Source organism: Mustela lutreola, chromosome 5, assembly GCF_030435805.1.
Source record: "Mustela lutreola isolate mMusLut2 chromosome 5, mMusLut2.pri, whole genome shotgun sequence".
Classification (NCBI taxonomy): Eukaryota; Metazoa; Chordata; class Mammalia; order Carnivora; family Mustelidae; genus Mustela; species Mustela lutreola.
In genome coordinates this window covers 42368319-42386970 of record NC_081294.1, presented here as the reverse complement: position 1 = coordinate 42386970, position 18652 = coordinate 42368319, and the positions used below count along the sequence as shown (strand labels likewise).

The window sequence follows — 18652 nt, the reverse complement described above, 5'->3', positions numbered from 1 at the left end:
TGGGGACCTACGTTTCTGAACGCGGGCAGATGTTCACAGCGTGCTGCCGTGTGGAGGAAGGCAGGTTACAAAGCCAGACGTGCATGGTGAGCCCACTTATTTGAACAATAAGCATACATAAATATTTATTTCCACAGATTCAGAATACCAGTAAAGAAGAATTTACACCATGTTAGCAGTCAACCCATCATATACAGCGAATCTTGGGGTAATGTTTAGCTCTCTCTTTTTTAGTTGTTCCTTGTATGTTGTTTTTCTTGTTTTCTTTTAATTATTATGTATTTAATATGAAAAGCATTAGAAGACCTGAGATGAGGCTGTGCTCTTTGTTGCAATCATGGTTCCTTCTTTAATTTTTTTTTTTAAGATCTTATTTATTTGACAGGAAGAGATCACAAGCAGGCAGAGAGGCAGGCAGAGAGAGGGGGGAGAAGTAGGCTCCCCGCTGAGCAGAGAGCCTGATTCGGGGCTTCGATCCCAGGACCCTGAGATCATGACCTGAGCTGAAGGCAGAGGCTTAACTCACAGAGCCATGCACCGCAATCATGGTCCTTAAGAGGATTCTATGGGGGCAATAAGCCTTGGGTAAATCTTAGCACCTGCAGGTGGAGAACCGCCTTCTCGCCCAGAATCTGTCTTCAGATCTACTCCCTGAACCGCAGATCTGGGGACCTCTCTTGGATCTTCCCACAGAAGGTCTGGGCCCTGATCACATCTCTGTCTGTGGCTCTGGCCAGAATAACACAAGAGCCTTAGGCAGGTGAGATACTTTCCTCTCTGGAGCTTAAAGCTATTTTCTGGGCAACTATGTGCCTCATCCAGTAGGACAGGGTGGGTGAGGACCGCCATCCCCAACTCTGAACTGAGTCAAGGCCCAGGGACACACTGGCCAAAGGTCAAACAATGGAACCAAAGCCACCTGAGCCCAGCTGTGGAGGAAAAGGAGGTAGAGGCTCAACATCTGGGCTGCTGCCCCTGGCCCACTGCTGGTCTGCCCTGCCCCCCTCCCAGCTCCCCAAAGGCCAAGAACATCTGGCTGCTGGCCTTCTTCCAGGAGGGGTGAGTGGCGGTGGAGGGGCCTCCTTCCGCCAGGGCTTGCTGCTGTGGTGCAAGGCACATCAATCAAGGCGGCAGGGCTGGCTGGTGCTAGGAAGGGAGCTGATTCCCTCCCCACCCCCTCCCCAGACATTCCTGCGTAATGGAATCTCCTTTCCTGTCTATTTATTACCAACCCACAGAGCTCCGCCAAGCTCAGTCTACAGATTGAAACCCCACCAGCCCTGACTTTTCTTGGGGAAAGGGGTTACCCCACGGGGGACCTGAGAGGAGCACCAGACCCTAACCCTCACCGGTATGTCCCACCCTGCTCTTCCATCCTGCCCATGGGTTTGCACAAGGGGCCAGATCTGAGTTAAGCACATCATGTAGTGGTTTTGTGTTTCCAGAGCTGGGAAATGAGCACTTTCTCATTATCCTCATCTTAACAAATGAAAAAACTCAGGCTCAGAGAAGTCAACTCACTTGCACGGAGTCACACAGCAAGGCAGAGTGCATCTGATCTCCAAATGCAAGCTCTTTCCTGGCTCTATATAGTATCTTCCTGCTGAAAATACTTATTCTTTCTCCATTAAATGACCTTGGCACTGTTGGTGAAAATCAGTTGACTACAGAGACATGGGTTTAATTCTGGAGTCTCTGTTCCTTTCCACTGATCTAAATGTTTAGCCTTGTGCTGGTGCCACACTATCTTGCTCACTGTTGCTCTACAGTGAGTTCTGAAACTGGGAAATGTGAGTCCTCCTACTCTAGTCTTCTTTTTCAGGGTTGTTTGGTTTCTTCTGGATCCCTTGAAATTCCATATAAGCTTTGGAATCAGCTTGTCAATTTGTACAAAGAAGTCATTTGGGGTTTTGATAGAGATTGCGTTGAATCTGCAGATCAGTTTAGGGAGTTCCATCATCTTAAGAATATTACTGGAGTTGGGGCGCCTGGGTGGCTCGTTGTTTAAGCATCTGCCTTTGGCTCATGTCATGATCCCAAGGATCCTGGGATCAAGCCCTGTGCCAGGCTCCCTGCTCAGCGGGAAGCCTGTTTCTCCCTCTGCCTGCCGCTCCCCCGCTTGTGCTTTCTCTCTTGCTGTATCTCTCTCTGTCAAATAAATAAATAAAATCTTTAAAAATAATAATAGTAATACTATTACTGGAGTCTTCCAATTCATGAATATATGATATCTTTCCATCTATTTAGATCTCCCCCAGTCTATTTCAAAAATGTGTTGTAGTTTTCAGACAGAAGTTTTGCACTTCTTTTGATAAATTTATTTGTGTGTATTTTGTTCTTTTTGGTGCTGTTGTGAAATAATTGCTTTCTTAAATTCCTTTTTGGAGTGCTCATTGAAAATGTATAGAAACACAACTGATTTTTTAATATTGCTCTTATGTCCTGAGACCTTGATGAACTCATTTATTAGGTCTAATAGTTTTTTAGTAGGTTCCTTAGGGTTTCCTGTGTATGAGGTCATATCACCTGGAAATAAAGATTAGTTTTACTTCTCCCTTTCCAATCTGGATGCCTTTTTTGGTTCTTTTGCCTTGCAATTCTGACTAGAATCTCCATAACAATGTTGAGAGAAGAAGTAAGAGCAGACCCTTCTCTTCTTTCTGGGCTACATCTCACCCCTTCCTTTCTCATGCTTCCTTTTCCTCATCTCCCATCCCAAACAGTGGGTGAGGGTAGGGGCTATCAGGAGAGAAATATATACAAGGAAAATGGCAAGAATAATATGAGAAAGAAGGAAATCAATGTGTTGGATATCTGAAAGCTCAAGAAATAGACCTTGAGCCCCATGATAGAACTGAGAAAACTGAGACCCCCCCCAAAAAAAGATGTAACGATTAACATTTATAGAGCACCCACGAGGTACCAGAGACCCAGGATAAATAGATGAAACAGACACTGAAGGGTTAAAGATGGAACTCAAACTGAGATCGAGACCTTGGGATCATGACCTGAGCAGAAGGCAGACGCTTAATGACTGAGCTGCCCAGGCATGCCTAAAACTCTTTTTTCTAGAAAAAAATGACTTGGGGTGCCTGGGTAGCACAGTTGGCTGAGCTCCTGACTCTTGGTTTCAGCTCTGGTAGGGATCTCCGGGTCATGAGATCGAGCCCTGCGTCGGGCTCTGCTTGAGATTCTCTCCGTCACCCTCTGCCCCTCCCACGCATGCTGTCTCTTATTTAAAATAATAAATAAATAAATCTTAAAAAAAAAAAAAAAAAAAGAAGAGAGCAAGAGAGAGAAGAAAGAAAGAAAGCTACAATCCCAAGGTCACACAGCAGAGAGGGAAGGAGCTGGGGTTTGGAGCCGGGTACCTCCCAGCAAAGGCTCTTCACTGCCCAACCCCTGCCACCCCCCCACCCCCCACCCCCCGCTCAGGGACGCCCGGTTCTGCGTCACTACCTGATCACCCTTAGCCCTCACATGGCCCTCTCTGGGCTTCTTCTTGCTCCTTTAGAAGGAGATGGAGGCTCACAGAGGGCAGATGACCACCCTGGTCAATCAGCCAGGAAGTGGAGGACGGTACCACCTCTGCTCAGACTGCGCTCCTCAAACAGCCGCCTTCTCACTGCCCTTACCTCAGCTGTCCACCCCCAGGGAAAACGCTGACCTTCTGAATGCTCTGTGTGTCTCAGGCACCTTCCTCCTCCAGGTTTTGGCATTGTCCTGTGTAAGGAGGGGCAAGGCTCTTTTGGGTTTGACGTTGAAGGGTCTGGACGCCTTGTAACGCAGGGTGGAGCCCAGCCGGGGACGCCTATCTCCAGGGAGCTCCTAATCTAGGGCTAGTCCCACCCATGGGGATCCCCCAAGGCCATCCTGTGGGAGACATCCCACCATGACCAATTGCCCTCAGAGTATCTCTGTCAGCAGCCTCAGGCTGGACAAGGCCTGAGCTGCCCAGTAGAAAGTGCATTCCTTGGGAAACCAGAGCGCCTTCTGGGACACCAGGCCCCTAAAGGGTCCTGGCCCAGCCAAGACTGTGGTCAGTGCTGGCCACAGCCTGGCCTGCACAGCCCTTCCTGTGGGGGCCTGAGTGCCAGGGAGGCGGCCCTGTGAACAATGGACAGCTCTGTTCGGGGCCTGGGAGGCGGCGGTTAGTTCAGTCACACCTCACACCAGCTGGGGATCCAATGCTCCCCTGCTCACCTCTACTAACTGGAGCCTTCAGGCCTCAGAGGAAACACAGACACCTTACACTTAGCTCCCTCCCAGCTCCCAGACAGGCCAAGACTCCGAGGTCAGGAGTTAGGACCAGAATGACTTTGGGAATCCTAGAGAGGGCAACTCAGCCGAACCAGCCACGAACCCCTAAAACCCCACCCAACCGATGTCTTTGCTCAGATCCTCTGACCAGGCCTCAGTCCTCATTTGGTGAACGAGAAGGGCTCCAAGAGGCTAAGCAGTCTGCCTCGGGTCACCCGGCTAGGAAGCAGTGGAAATGGAACTCAAACCCAGATCCACGAGCCTCCAGAGCCTACGGTCTTCAACACTGCCCCAAACTGCCCTTTAAAAATCCCCAAGTGACAATGAGTCTCAGGGTTCAGGGTGACCTGCACAGATTTCAGCACACAGAAACACACACATATACACATGTGTGCCCACACACATGTGGAAACACACACACACACACACAAGCACCTTTCTTACCAGACAACCCTGCCAAGGACAGCCTGGGAAAGGCCCTGGAGACTGTCCAGGCTCAGTCCCCGCCCCCCCCTCCCGCCCCACCTGGAAGGGGCCTCTCTTCTTCCCCAGTCCCCGGTATGGGCCCAATGGTCAGGGTCCCCTTAGTGTGTCACCAGTGGGGCAGGAGGTCAGTCCTGCCCTGGAGCTCCCCGCAGCTCAGCAGGCCTGGAGGTTGGTGGGACCTCCTCCCCCAATCCTCCCAGGGCCCACAGGCCCCCGGCCAGGCCTGGCTTCCGGAGCTGCCGCCACCTTGGCCGGCTGCACCACACATGGTTTCAATCAGCAGCCTGCGGGATGAATGGTGCCTTGTGAGAGCTCCGCAGGGCTCACCTAGCACAGGGCAGCCAGGTGGGACAGGCTTGGGGAGGCAGGAGTGCAAGGGGACCTGGGGATGGGGGGCATGAGCTAGGGGCGCGGGCCTGCAGTCACACAGAGAAGAGTGGGGTCCCGGCCCTGCCACCCACAACTCACGAGTCATTTCCAGGCCCCCTTCAAGGGAGTGCAAGGATGCGGGGAGATGGTACCCAGTGCTCAGAAAGGGCCTGGCACCCACTAGGCACTTTGTTACCTGGAGTCCAGCCTAGCCTGTCAGGGAACCCCGGGGGTTCGACTTAATGGCTAAGGGAGAGGACCCCCCCAACCCCCCACCCACCGCCTTAGAGCAGGCGACTTCATTTGCAAAGGGAGAAGGCTGGCACCAACTGCTTCCCCCAGCTCCCTCTGCACCTTGAAGGGGCCTTGCAAAGGGAGCTTGAGAAGTGGGCCTCAGTTCCATGAGAGGGGGCAGAGCCATCTTACTCGTCCATCCTCCTCCTCCTTCTATTAATGCTTCCATTTCACACATAATTTAACTATGACTCAGAAAGGGAAAGCAACCAGGCCGAAGCCACACAGCCGGGGAGAAGGCAAGCTGGAGTGCGAGGCTGCGAGATGCTGCCCCAGAGCCCCGGCTCTTGCCTTCTCCCCCACCTGCTGCCTGGGTGGCCGGCCGGGGGCACCCATCCACAGAGCTGAGAGCTCCTTTCCTGCAGGTCTCCAGCAGACAGGCCTGGTGCGGGCAGCACTCCCTGGTGACCCTGCTCGGCCTCTTTGCCCACCCACAGAGCTTCCAGAGACCTAGTCCAAAGGGCCCAAGGACCCACGTCCTCCTCCCCACCTCTCTCCCACCAACCGCTGAGCCTGGCACAGAGAAGAGGCCTCTGGGCATTTAAGAACGGAGGGGAGGGAGGAAGGGAGGGAGGAAATGTCAGGGAGGGGCAAAAAATGCATCGTGTTTCTTTGTACTGAACCAGGATGCGGGTCCTGTCACCTGACAGTCACGTGCAGTCTCCTTACTCCTGGGACAAAGGCCCATGGACCCTGCAAAGCATCGGGCTTCATCACCCTTCCTTCCTTAACCAGCCCCCCCCCCCCAACCCCACCAACTCTCCACTCTCCAGGCTGAGGCCCCTCAGGTGCTCGGTAGCCCTTAGCTCTCCATCCCTCCCCTCCAGGCTTTGCCCATAATTTCACCTGCCAGGAACCCTCTCGTCCCTGGTCCTGGCTAGCTAGTCTTCCAAAACCCCTCCAAGCCCTCTATGCACCAGGGTGCCCAGTCCTCTGGGCTCCAGAACATCCTCCCAGGTGTTTCTGGGAGCACAGCCCTAGGACCTCATGGACTTTCACTGGAATTGGACCCAAATTCAGAATCTAACTCTGCGGAAGAAGGAGATGCTTCCTCTCCTCTCCGTTGGAGATAGGACACCACCTTTTCGGCCTGGGTTTCTCTTGTTTTCAACTGTCTGTGAAATCAAGGGAGATGCACTCATGCAGCGATGTGTGGGACTTTTAGTGGTTCCACTGAGAAACCAACTCTGGAGCACAGTTTTAAGAACAAGCCCTTCCTGCTGTCTTCTGTGTGGACAGAGTGTCCCTCCTAGGCAGCACCAGCTTACCCAGGAGCTGGGTGTGCATGTCTCCCTGGGCGCCCCTTGCCCTGCCATTCTCAACCTCCTTGCCCTTCGGTGTGATGGGTCAGGGAGGGCCTCTGGGGAAAGCAGTCCCGTGGAAGTAACTATGGACATCTTTAGGGTTAAGAGGCAAATGTGTTCAGCATGGCTTTGTTTAGGAGACTAAAAATCTAAAATAATGCTTCTTTCAACTATTAAATAAAGTGTGGTATGTTCACAAGCTAAACCCCATGAAGAGGAATTTTTAATGACACCAGAAGATGGTCATCATTGATTACTAGAGGGAAAAAAAAAGCAGATTATAAAACATTATGCTGGAAGAGGAAACCCAGCCTCCAGGCAGATATGTAAATGAAGGAGGGGTATAGGGTAAGACTCAGACTTGGAAACTAGAAGTCCTGGGTCCAAAGTCAGACTTTGGCACCCTGTAGCCAGGAGACGACAGATGAGTCTCGAAACCTAAAAGCTGGCCTTGCAGTGTGTGTCAAGTGGGAAGAACACTGGCCCTCTGGTACATGGCACTGAGGGCACTGAGACTGGGACAGACCAAGCACCTAATAAACATGAGCTTTAATGAGTACTTACAGCGCTGCTCATTGCTATGCTGAGATATTTTCATTTTTCTTAGGTTGGCCTATTTGTCTTTTTAAAAAAATGTCTGCAACAAATGTGAATGACTTGTATTAAATAAGAAATATAAACAAACATGACTATATAAGGAAGAGGCCCCACGGAACTCATGCCTGAGTTTTCCAGCATGTTCCTGAGGACATCCCTCACTGTGAAGCACGGATGAGATTTTCTGGAGAAACTGATCTGCTTGTGGTATCTGAAGGTTTCCCGGAACACACTGGCTGCCTGGGGGCTTCAAGCCACGGCAGTGTGCTCACCCTCAGTGTCCAGGGAGAGGGGGTCATTGACATAAACTACGACCCAGGTTCTGTCGCGTCCATAGGACAGTGTGTGAAGGAGTCCCACCAAAGAGTCAGAAGCGTTACCCCGGGGACCAGACCAAGAGCGACACTCAGGCTTCAGAGTTTCTGCACCTCACCGGTGATGTCAATTCTTTCGCAACAATCTCATGTCACAATAAAAATGGAAACGGCATCATTCGATGTAGCAGAAAAATGTTTAATAACACGTAAACGTGTTGACAACTTATTATGATAAAAAGAGGTTTGCAAAACAGAATGTTCAATATTGTCATGTCTACAAAAACAACTTCACGCATCCGACAGAAGGACAAAGTCCTAAGATATGAGCAGCGGTGGGATACATTTCAAAAATTTTCCTCTCATTTGTCTGGATGTTCTCAATTTTCCACAATGGACAGCTATCACTTTTGTGATTTTTTTTTTTGAAGTGTGTTTTCTTAAAAGGAAGGATTTGGCCCCAAATGTTGCCAGCATTTTTAGCCTTTGTCTTGCCTCCACTTTCTCCCCTCCCCCACGAGCCTGTTCTCTCACCTGATTTTAATAGACGCCATTTTGCTGTCCCTTCTGTGTCCTTGAAAAAGGCCTGAAATCCTAGTTGGAGCGGGACAAGGCAGAAGCCAGGGCACAGGTCCAGCCCGCTGCTCCCCGTCAGTGGTCCCCCACCACCGCGCGCCGCCTTCTGGAGTATTGTTCTAATTAGCGGGGACGCAAAGCAGACCCAAAGGCGGAACTATAAACACTAGAGGCAAAGACCCATAAACAGCTGGTAACTGACTCCAGCTTGTGCAGATGGCCCTGGCCCTCTTTCACACTAGGGGCTGGACGGGGGCTGGGCTGGCCACTGAGGACTCCCCTCTGCCTCCCCTCCTCAGACCACAAGCTGCTATGAGCCAGGTAGTTAGAAATTTGGGAGGTCTGACATGGGGGAGCTTGTATCTACATGAACAGGCAGTATAGGGACAAAGGGTCTTCAAGATCATGACAGCCCCATTACCTGCCCCGGGGCCTCAATTTACCTATCTGTAAAATAGGGAAGAGAAGAGCCAAGTGAGCCTTCTTTTTTTTTTTTTTTTTTAAATTTAATTAATTTATTTACTTGAGAGAGAGGAGAGCATGAGCAGGGGAGGAGCAGAAGGAGAGGGACAAGCACACTCCATGCTGAGTATGAAACCCAGCATGGGGCTCAATGTAGAGCTCAACATGGGGCTCAATCCCACATGATTTAGGCTCATGACCTGAGCCTAAATCAAGAGTCAGATGCTCAACTGACTGAGCCACCCAGGTGCTCCCTAAATGGGCCTTCTTAGCTCTACTACATCAGGCCTAAAAATACGCCTTGGGACTAAATGCCTATCATCTACCTGATAGTATAATAGTATAATAACAATATATACCATTTGATAACATAAACATCCACTATAATAAAGTTATCTGCAACATAACCCATACATCATACTATGTATTATTGTGTGATACTCTTTAATATTTCCTTTTTTTTTAAATGACCATCTGATCAATATCTGTGATCAGAGGCAAGCCAGGAAGACTTCCTGTATGAAGAGATTTAAGGGCTGCAGATTTGACAGACAGAGGGAATAAGCCTCCAAAAATGTCATAATGGAGGGGAAGGGAGAGTCTTGAGGGAGAGGGAATTTACGGTGCTTCTTGGGAGGATGTCTCGGGCTGGGATCCACACCGATGTTCTACCCCAGAAGCACACAGACTAGTGCTGTAGAGGGCAGGAAGAAAACACACTGGAGGGGCACCTGGGTGGCTCAGTCCTTAAGCATCTGCCCTTGGCTCAGGTCATCATTCCAGGGTCCTGGGATCCTGCTTGGTGGGAAGCCTGTTTCTCCCTCCCCCACTCCCCCTGCTTGTGTTCTCTCTCTCTCACTGTGTCTCTCTCTGTCAAATAAATAAATAAAACCTTTTTTTTTTAAAAGATTTTATTTTTATTTGTCAGAGAGAGAGACGGAGAGAGAGTGAGCATAGGCAGACAGAGTGGTAGGCAGAGACAGAGGGAGAAGCAGGCTCCCTGCCGAGCAAGGAGCCCGATGTGAGACTCAGATCCCAGGACGCTGGGATCATGACCTGAGCCGAAGGCAGCGGCTTAACCAACTGAGCCACCCAGGTGCCCCAAAATATTTTAAAAAAGAAAAGAAAACATGCTGGATTGAAGTGACCAAGACTTGTCAGCCTCTGGTCACGCAACATAATACCTGGGGAACTCATTAAAACACAGGTTCCTGGGCCCTTCCCGGAGTTTCTGCAGCAGAATCTGGAGCAACACGGCCAGGTAATTTAAAAAATCCGCTCAGTTGATTCTGAGTCAAGAAGTGTCCATATCTGGCACAGGTGGGTGTTCAGGAGCCTGGGGTCCAGAGTTCCCGGTGGCTAGAGATAGAATGTGGGGGAGGGTAGAGTCTCCTCTCCTGCCCCATGCCCGGTCACCAGCACAGTATAGCCCAGGGGGGTTCCGGCTGTGGAGTCTCCCAGACCAAGGACTCCAGCTGTGTGATTCTGGCAGAATTACTTTACCTTTCCGAACCTCAGATTCCTTATGTTTATAATAGGAATGATACTAATACTTAACCTCAGAGAGTTGTTGCAACGATCAAAAGAAGTAGTCCTTGACAAGCAGAAGGCCTGCCTGAGAAGTGAGAAACGCTTTTTAGTATTCATATAATTTAACTGATTGATATTATTATTTGTAATATTATTACCCCTCCACCAGCGACCCCCAGCTGCTGTGGAGGTGTTCTGTGGAGAGGTTCTCAGGGACCCTAGCTGTGAGAAGCTGAGGTCACACTGCCCCTTGCTGGACAAGTTATAGACTGCATCGAATAAGCCTAAATTCAAGCTCCATTTTTCTCCCTTTTACCCAAAAATACTTCAGCGTGCACCTAAGAAAAATTCTATTATTCTTAAGTAACAGTACAATCATTAAAATGAGGAAATTTCACACTGATACAACACTATATGCAATCGACACGGTCCGCATCCGCATTTTGCCAGTGGTCCCTCTGGTGTCCTTTATAGCTGATTGTTTCCCGGCCCAAGACCCCTCCCAGAGTCACAGGGGACATGCGATTGCCAGATGTCTTCACTTTCTTTTAATTCAGAACCATTTCTCAGCCTTTGTTTTTCCATGACCGCGACATTTTTAGAGTTCAGGCCAGTTATTTTGCAAACTGTCTCTCAGCAGAGATGTACCCGCTGGCTAGATTCATGTTACACTTTTGTCAGAAACTTCACAGGCGTTTGGCGGGGTCTGTCTCACACCGTGTCAGGTTGTCCAATTCCGATGATGTGGGCTCTAACTCCCCCAGCTGTTAGCATGTGGGAGTTGGGCTCTGCAAACCAGACAGGGAGGGGAGACTTGCCTCCGGTCTCACATCAGTCTGGATCCTCGGCTCGGGATCTTGACGACAGCTCAGGATAGCTGTGGCAAGGCAAGAACCGCCCCCAAGCCCCACGGCCCCAAGCTCTGATGGGAGCCCAAGGGCTGGGCCAAGGACACCTGTGCTGTCTTCATGGCATCATCCCTACACCAGTCTGGGCGCCTGGAGCTCCCTTTTTGCATCACCCATTTCTATGTATTTTTTTATGAAGACTCATTCCTCAAGTGATACACAAATATCTGTCTTTGTTTTTTTAAAAGTGTTGCAGCAAAAGCTTAAACCCCCTTTGAACCTTTGCCCTCTTCCCGGTCTCTTCTCTCTCTTCCAGAAGTAACCAGTTACCAGTTTGGGGTGAGAGGGATGTTATCTACACTCCTAGGAAAAACACACACTATGTAACATTCCTTTAAAAAATGGTCACACTGTAGGTCGGTCTCATAGAAATTTCCCTGGCAGGACTTGAAGACTGAGTTAGTTATTTTCACTATCACATACCAATGTGTGGCTACACTAGTAGCTATGTAGCTGATCCCCCATGGATGGACATCTAGGTTGCTTCCAGCATTTTGCTATTATGGAACACACTGCCCTAGGCACACGATCCATGGCTTCTGAGGGAGATGCCTACTTCTGGGAGCCTAGACTGCTCTTGGAATACCAGATTCCTTGAGTGGACTCCTCAGTTTTTTATGACTGCCTTTATTCACTTAACCTATTAGAAATGCAGACTCTTGGGGCACCTGGGTGGCTCAGTGGGTTAAAGCCTCTGTCTTCGGCTCAGGTCATGATCTCAGGGTCCTGGGATCCAGCCCCACATCGGGCTCTCTGCTCAGCGGGAAGCCTGCTTCCCCCTCTCTCTCTGCCTGCCTCTCTGCCTACTTGTGATCTCTGTCAAATAAATAAATAAAATCTTAAAAAGAAAGAAAGAAAGAAAGAAATGCAGACTCTTGGCACACCTAGGTGGCTCAATCATTGAGCATCTGCCTTCGGCTCAGGTCATGACCCCGGGGTCCTAGGACTGAGCCCCACCTCAGCTCCCTGCTCAGTGGGAAGCCTGCCTCTCCTTCTCCCACTCCCCCTGGTTGGATTCCCTCTCTCACTGTGTCTCTATCAAATAAATTTTTTAAAATCTTTAAAAAAGAAAGAAAAGGAAAGGAAGGAAGAAATGCAGACTCTTAGGGTGCCTGGGTGGCTCAGTCAGTTAATGTCTGCCTTCACCTCAGGTCATGATCCCAGGGTCTTGGGATCAAGTCCTGCTTTGGGCTCACTGCTCAGTGGGGAGTCTGCTTCTCCCTCTGCCTTTCCCCTTGGTTTGCACTCTCTCTCTCTCTCAAATAAATGAAATATTAAAAAAGAAGAAGAAGAAATGCAGACTCTTGGGACCTCTGAGAACATCTGGGCTGGATTTTCACACTGTGTTTCAAGGATTTGGGGGTTCTGAGATGATATGGGGGACCAAGAGGAGGAATTAGCTGGTGAGAGCCCAGACCCTGACCCCATTCCAACAGGAGTACTCCTGCCTTTACCTAGTTTTCAATGTTTCTTTTTGAAAAACAAATACCAGCTATTTTAAAATTCAAGAATCTCTGATGTGGCCAGACCCCCTAACTGGCATGGGAATGCTTCTGTATCGTGCCTTCTGGAGCTGCTCCCATTACTGTAGCCTCCAGCCACGTAGTGTGGGCGATGCCACATGGCCCGTCCCAGGCTCCCGGCTGACGACCCGTGAGGTCTCCGCCAGTGCTGCTCCCGTGCACCAGGGCTGGCGTGTTGGTGTTCCCAGCTGTGACCTCGCACGCCCCCCAGCAGCTGTCCACGCTCCTCTGGCCCTTCTCTGCCTTGCACTCAGTGGCCCAGGTCAGTGTTCAAATCTTCCCATGCATCAGGGACTTGGTTAAAAAGCACTTAGCTGGGTCCCACTCCCAGAGGTTCTGAAAGAGCACATTCTGGGGAGTCCAGGGAGGTACATTATTTTAGAGCTTCGCAGAGGGTCCTGAGGGTTTCCCAAAGTGTGGTGTCTCAGCATGGAGAGGTTACAATGCAGACAGCTGGGCCCTACCTCACATCTGCCAGTGATGACTCTCTGGGCATGCAGCCTGGGGATCTGCATTTCCACCAAGTTCTCCAGGAACAGCTACTGCGTCCAACTTCCTCCACACCCCTCAAGGATGAGGGAAACAGGGGATCAAAGAGTAAAAGGACATCCCCATCATACACAGGGGCGGCCAGATTGGCTGTGGTGTGAACCTCCCTATGGCCGCCTTCCCTACAGGCCTTTCTTAAAGTTCAAAGACACACAGACATGACCAGTGCGTACAAATAGAACCCCACTTTATTAGCAGTTAGTTCGAGATTGTACATTAATGGAGGAAGGTTCCCACTTTTAACACAACCCAAAACGGCTGGTTCGAGAGCCCTGATCAGGTGAGCTGGGCAGCACCCCTTCTCCCCCCTCTCCCAACCCCCACAAGGGAAGGAAACCTGTCTGCTCCCCTAGCGTGCCCCCCCCACCCTCTCCAGTCAGCCCTCTCCTCTCCCCAGGAAATGACATGAATTTCATGCAAATTACAAAAGGAGCCCTCTTGCTGATAATAAAAGCTAGCACAGTCATAGAAAGCCCTCTCCCCTCCTTCATTCTCCTCAAGGGCCAGAGAGAGGGAGAAGAGAGGGAGGGATGAACTTATTAGGATAAAACACAACCAGAGTCTCCCCAGAACCTTGACACTGACCCCTCACAAAGCCCACGCCCCTTCCAAAAATCTCTGGCTGGCCGAGCTGACAAAGACGAGCCCTGGGGGGCAGCTGGCCCAGGGTTGCACACCAGGCACCCAGCATTGCCTCGAGGGCAGGTGTCTGGGACCTCCACCCTCACTTCCACTAGAGCAGACCTGCTTTCTTCTTGGACATTTGAAAACCCCTGTTATAGCCCCATCTGCACATCTTATAAATGGGGAAGTTGAGGCCCTGGAGGGGAAACCGTGACGTAGCTACTAAACGTACCCAGTTGGGATGAAATTTCACATCTCCTGCCTCTGGCCCCTGGCTCTCCTCCTCACACTACAACTTGGGGGAGGCAGTTCCCCGCTTAGGCCCTTCCCTGGTGCATCCCAGGGGCCTGGCTCTGTTCCAGTGCACACAGACCACGGGCCTCCAGGAAGTAAAAACCGGGAGGCCACAAAACAGAGAGACAGACAGACAGACAGACAGACATGCTATTCGTGCCCTGTGGCCCATCGCCAGGATCAGAGCGGGCAGCACAGGCTCTTCTGGGCCAGAGGCATCTCCTTCCCAGCAGGCCCAGCTGCAAGGGTTGCCTCCCTTGCCCTCCCCTGAGCTCCCGGGGCTCCACCGAGCCCTGCTGCTGGTTTGGCACTTGGTACAGGGGACAAGAGAGAGGCATCTCAGGCTGGAGTGAAGATGTCAAGTCAGCACAGAAGGCGGAGATCCATGCAGCCTAAATCACCCTGAACAAGACAGGGGCTAAAGGAGCACGTTCTGGGACACCATGAAGAAATGATCACAACAGATCCAGATGCGGGACTTCAATAGGACGGGGGCCTGCTCTCCTCAGAAATAACATCATTTAAAGAACCAAAGCAACCAGAGAGGGGAGAGACTGAACAAAAACCGCAGTTACAAGATGTCATGTATGCAACTTGAGCGGATCCTGATTCTAAAACCAGGCGTAAAAGTTATGGGGGTGGAGGAGCAAACATGGATTCAATAGCAGATGTTTTTAGGAAATCACTGTTGTCTCGGGTGTGATACCGGCCAAGACATAGCATGATGTCTTAACTCTCTGGGGATGCGGGCTGAGGCATTTTGGTCCAGTCTCCTGATATCTGCAACTCACTTTAAAACTAGTTTGGAAAAAAAATTCATACATACAGAGAGAGAGAAATCAAATGTGGCAGAATGTTCATTTTAACTCTAGACGGAGGATAGCAGGTGTTCATAATAAAATAACTGGTACGTGTTTTCACCTGCTCTTTCCCTCACAACCCAGTGGGGACCATTCCCTCCTAAGGGCACCCATCTCTGTGGGTCAGCCTAGTCATCCTTCATGGGGAACAGATGGCTGCTCCCTCAGCGGGGCCTCAGGCCCCGGCTGCTTCTCCTCATGGGCCTGGAAGAGGCCCATCTTGAAACCTCAGACTCCTCCACACGCAAGATGTGCACTATGGGTGGTTCTAGAACCCCAAGTGGCTGAGGCAGTCACAGGGGACAACCCACCTGCGCCTGCCCCAAGCAAAGGCTCTCGAGAGGGATGAGAGAATGGTCGGCAGTGTCCACTCCATGATTTAAGCTGTTTCTCTCTCTCTGGCCAAACAAAGTGCGTTAGAGGACACTGAGGATGCAGAGATGCCGTACCTACTGCCCTCTGGTTTGCCCTCTCGTGAGGAAGATCTGTGTGCTCAGTAGCTGGGGGCCCCTAGAGGGATTTGTCTGTCCCCTTCCTCAGTAGCTACAGTTCCTGGCAGCGGGTCCACGAGCAAGATTCATGAGTGGGAAGGGAAGAAGTAGCAGGGACCAGACAGACTCAGAACATGTGGCAAGTCAAGTGCCCAGCCTTCCAGAAGGACCTAGACAATATTCCCCACCACTTCCTCTGCTCCCACAGGGGTCCGCCGGGGCCTCCAACCCGCCTGCTCCTTCCTCGGGCCAGAGGCAGAGAGAAATGGAGCTGCCAGTGCACCGGCCATTCCGAGCTCCCAGAGAGGGGGGCAGGTGTCCAGACACAGAAGGTAGATCTCAGCAGTGGGAGCTATAAAGGTCTAGCACAGGCCACGGAGCCCAAGCCCCTTGCCGCAAGATGGGAGATGAGGCCTGGGGTCCGCACTGTGGAAGATGCTGCCCCCTTCTGCGAGGGTCAGGTTCCATGGCACTGGCAAGTCTTCACAAGCATACAAACAGGCGTGCCACCCTGTCCCCAGACACTGTTCCTCATCCCCTGCGGGCTTGACGCTGGGTTCCCAGCTTCGAAGGCCCCAATGAGAAGCATGGTGGGAAGGCTTCTCTCGGAAGACAGTGAACCCACACGCAACCATCCCGCTGAGTATCCCCCTTTCTTCTCCACTGCCGGCGAAGAACTTGAGAAAAGGGCTTGGGTTCAGAGGTCAGACAGACCCGGACCCCACCCCCATCCCCAAAGACCGGGGGAGGACCTCTCAGAGAGAGCAAGGCAGGACTGCATGTGCAGACCAGGAACGGAGAAGGCTCAAAGGCACCCTGGCTGGGAAGGAGTGGTTTGTCCCCTATCCTGGATGACCACGGGTGTGACTGAGGGAGGGACAGGAAGCTGGCACAGAGTAGGGTCCCCAGGATGGGCTCAGAGGCAGTGTGGCATTGAAAGAAGAGCACTGGACCCAGAATCAGGAGTCTCAGGTTTAATTCTCCTCCCTGCTCTCACCCAGTTCTGAGACGTCGGCCAAGGAGGCCGCCTCGCCTTTCTGCTTCCATACCCGTCAAAGGACCCTTCCAGCCCCAAGATGCTAGAGTCTTCCCAACAGGACAAGGCTCTCCAGAAAGGGTTTTCCGGATGTTGGCTGGAAGCTGACGGGCAGTGGGAGGGGCCGGGGAGAGGCACCCAGCCTTAGTCACTTCACATTGTTAAAGAGGCGGGTGGGAGCCGACCCTAACCGGAAAACAGCCCCGAGATCCCGAGGTCTGCAGGGGGCCTGGAGACAGTTCTGTGGGTCCTGGCGGGCAGCCCAGCTCCCAGGGCGGCTCCCAACCTAGCACCATGTGACAAGGAGGGGACAGGCCGGCCTTCAGCCCCCTGGCCTCCCGCCCCAGCCCTGCTGTCTCCTTTGGCCAAAATTCCTCCAGGGTCACTGAGCTTCATGAGACCAGCTGTCCTGGAGAGAGCGGGTCTTCCCTGGGCGCTTCACTGCCTCTGTTCAGCTGCAGTAGCCCCAGGGCAGCCGCGACACTTGGGAAGGGAACAGACACCTCTCCAAGAGGCACCTCCACAGTGTCTCCCCAAGGCCCAGACACACGAGGACACGCCCTCCCCTCCCTTCCATATCATTCTTTAGCACTGAGATAGGACACTGGGGCTTGCCACCATTTTGTATGACTGAATTAAAAACAAACCCAACCAAAAAAAATATAATATATATATATATACACATTATATATATATATATATATATATATATATATATATATATATAAAAACACAGTGCGACCCCAGCACCCAGGGTATAAACTCTGGCACCAAGAAAAAAAAAAAAACAAAATATTAAAATACTTTAGCTTCTTAGTATTTGGGGGTGCAGGTTAAGGGGGTCTAGGAGCCCTTGGCCGCAGGTAGCTGGGACAAAGCCATGAATGGCAGTCTCACCCACGCTGCCCAGGGTCTACCCAGGGGCCAAGGTTGGGGGTGGGCATGGGGACAACATATGTACATTGGGACATGTATACTGGCAGACTCCTGAACCGCCTCAGTCTTTTACCACAGGAAATACCACACGTCATATCCCAGGATGAGGAACAGGGTAGGGGGGCCTGGGCCTCTGGGTCCTAATGGCATGGCAGTGCCCCGGGGTCCCGAAGCAGACCCTGAGGACTGGGTGGATACTGTAGGAATCAGCGGTTCTTTCCCCAGAAGGGAAAGTGAGATGTGAAGGTATTAACCGGAATGCGTGTAGAGGTGCAGAGTTCTCTTGAAGGCCCCCCACCACATCCAGCCCAGTGACTTTGGGCACCCAGCTGGCCCCTCTGAAGTGCCTGGCTCAAAACAGTCAGGGAGGCATCCAGTCTCTCTCCCTAGTTTGGCAAAAGGCCCAGCTGGGCTCCTCTCCCTGTTGTCTGGAGGACAGGGCAAACATGGCAGCTAATACTGAGGGGAGACCCCGCCGGCGCAGGGAGTGATGGGATGAAGGGGAGGGCATGGTTGGTAGGACACAGTGAGGGACAGAAAAGGGAGTCTCACGGACTCCCTCTCACCAGGAAGTGGCCTTCCACCAACAGGGGGTGGCCTCCCCATGGAAGGCCGTGCACGGAACGGACCTCTGGTGGCGAGGGAGGTCCCGGAGGCCACAGACCCAGCGCTGGATGCTCCGAGGCGCTTGTGGACCCGCCTGGGCTCTTCTCCTGGCCCTGCCTGGGCCTCAGCTGAGTATTGCTTGGAAGTGCCCGGCCAGCCCAGGCCCAGCTCCCCACTCTGCGGGTCAGTCTGGCTCAGCATGCGGCAGGCCGTCCAGGCCGTCACAAACGTTCAGTCTGGTTGTGGTGGCCGCGGCTACCTGGTGTTCTGGAGGTCCTCCCGCAGCCAGGTGGGCAGCGTCTGGCCCATCTTGTACAGCAGCTTGGAGAGCTCGATGTTGTGGTCCCGATAATAGTCCTTCAGGAAGGCGCGGGACTGGAACAGGAGGAAGAGTTCAGATCTCAGGGAAGTGCTGATTCTAGAGGGACCTCTCCCCTCTGGAAATCTACCACTGTCAGCATCAACCCACACACCTATCATCTATTCACCACCATCCTCAAAATGGCAGCCTCCGAAATAAAGCGAGATGGCAGGACACCAAAGCATAGTCCACAAGGTCAAAATTCTTGTGATTGGGAGAAAAGAAGGAATTCGTTAAAATCAGGACTGAAAGGCAGGGTGTGTGACCTTTGA

The 18652-nt window shown here is 51.7% G+C and overlaps 1 protein-coding gene and 1 long non-coding RNA gene across 7 annotated transcripts in view; one reads left to right on the top strand and one right to left on the bottom strand.

Annotated features, from left to right (window-relative positions):
• LOC131831777 (uncharacterized) overlaps nucleotides 1–18652 on the top strand; it is a 33643-nt gene that overhangs the window by 13889 nt on the left and 1102 nt on the right. Inside the window, exon 2 of the long non-coding RNA XR_009353797.1 lies at nucleotides 138–208. This is a non-coding gene — a long non-coding RNA (uncharacterized LOC131831777). The remainder of the gene's footprint in view (nucleotides 1–137; nucleotides 209–18652) is intronic.
• NDST1 (N-deacetylase and N-sulfotransferase 1) overlaps nucleotides 13343–18652 on the bottom strand; it is a 58917-nt gene continuing 53607 nt past the window's right edge. For all 6 annotated transcript variants that reach the window (XM_059174052.1, XM_059174053.1, XM_059174051.1 and 3 more), the window contains exon 15: nucleotides 13343–18394. In XM_059174052.1, the coding sequence (XP_059030035.1) occupies nucleotides 18275–18394 (120 nt within the window). In that variant the 3' untranslated portion in view covers nucleotides 13343–18274. The remainder of the gene's footprint in view (nucleotides 18395–18652) is intronic.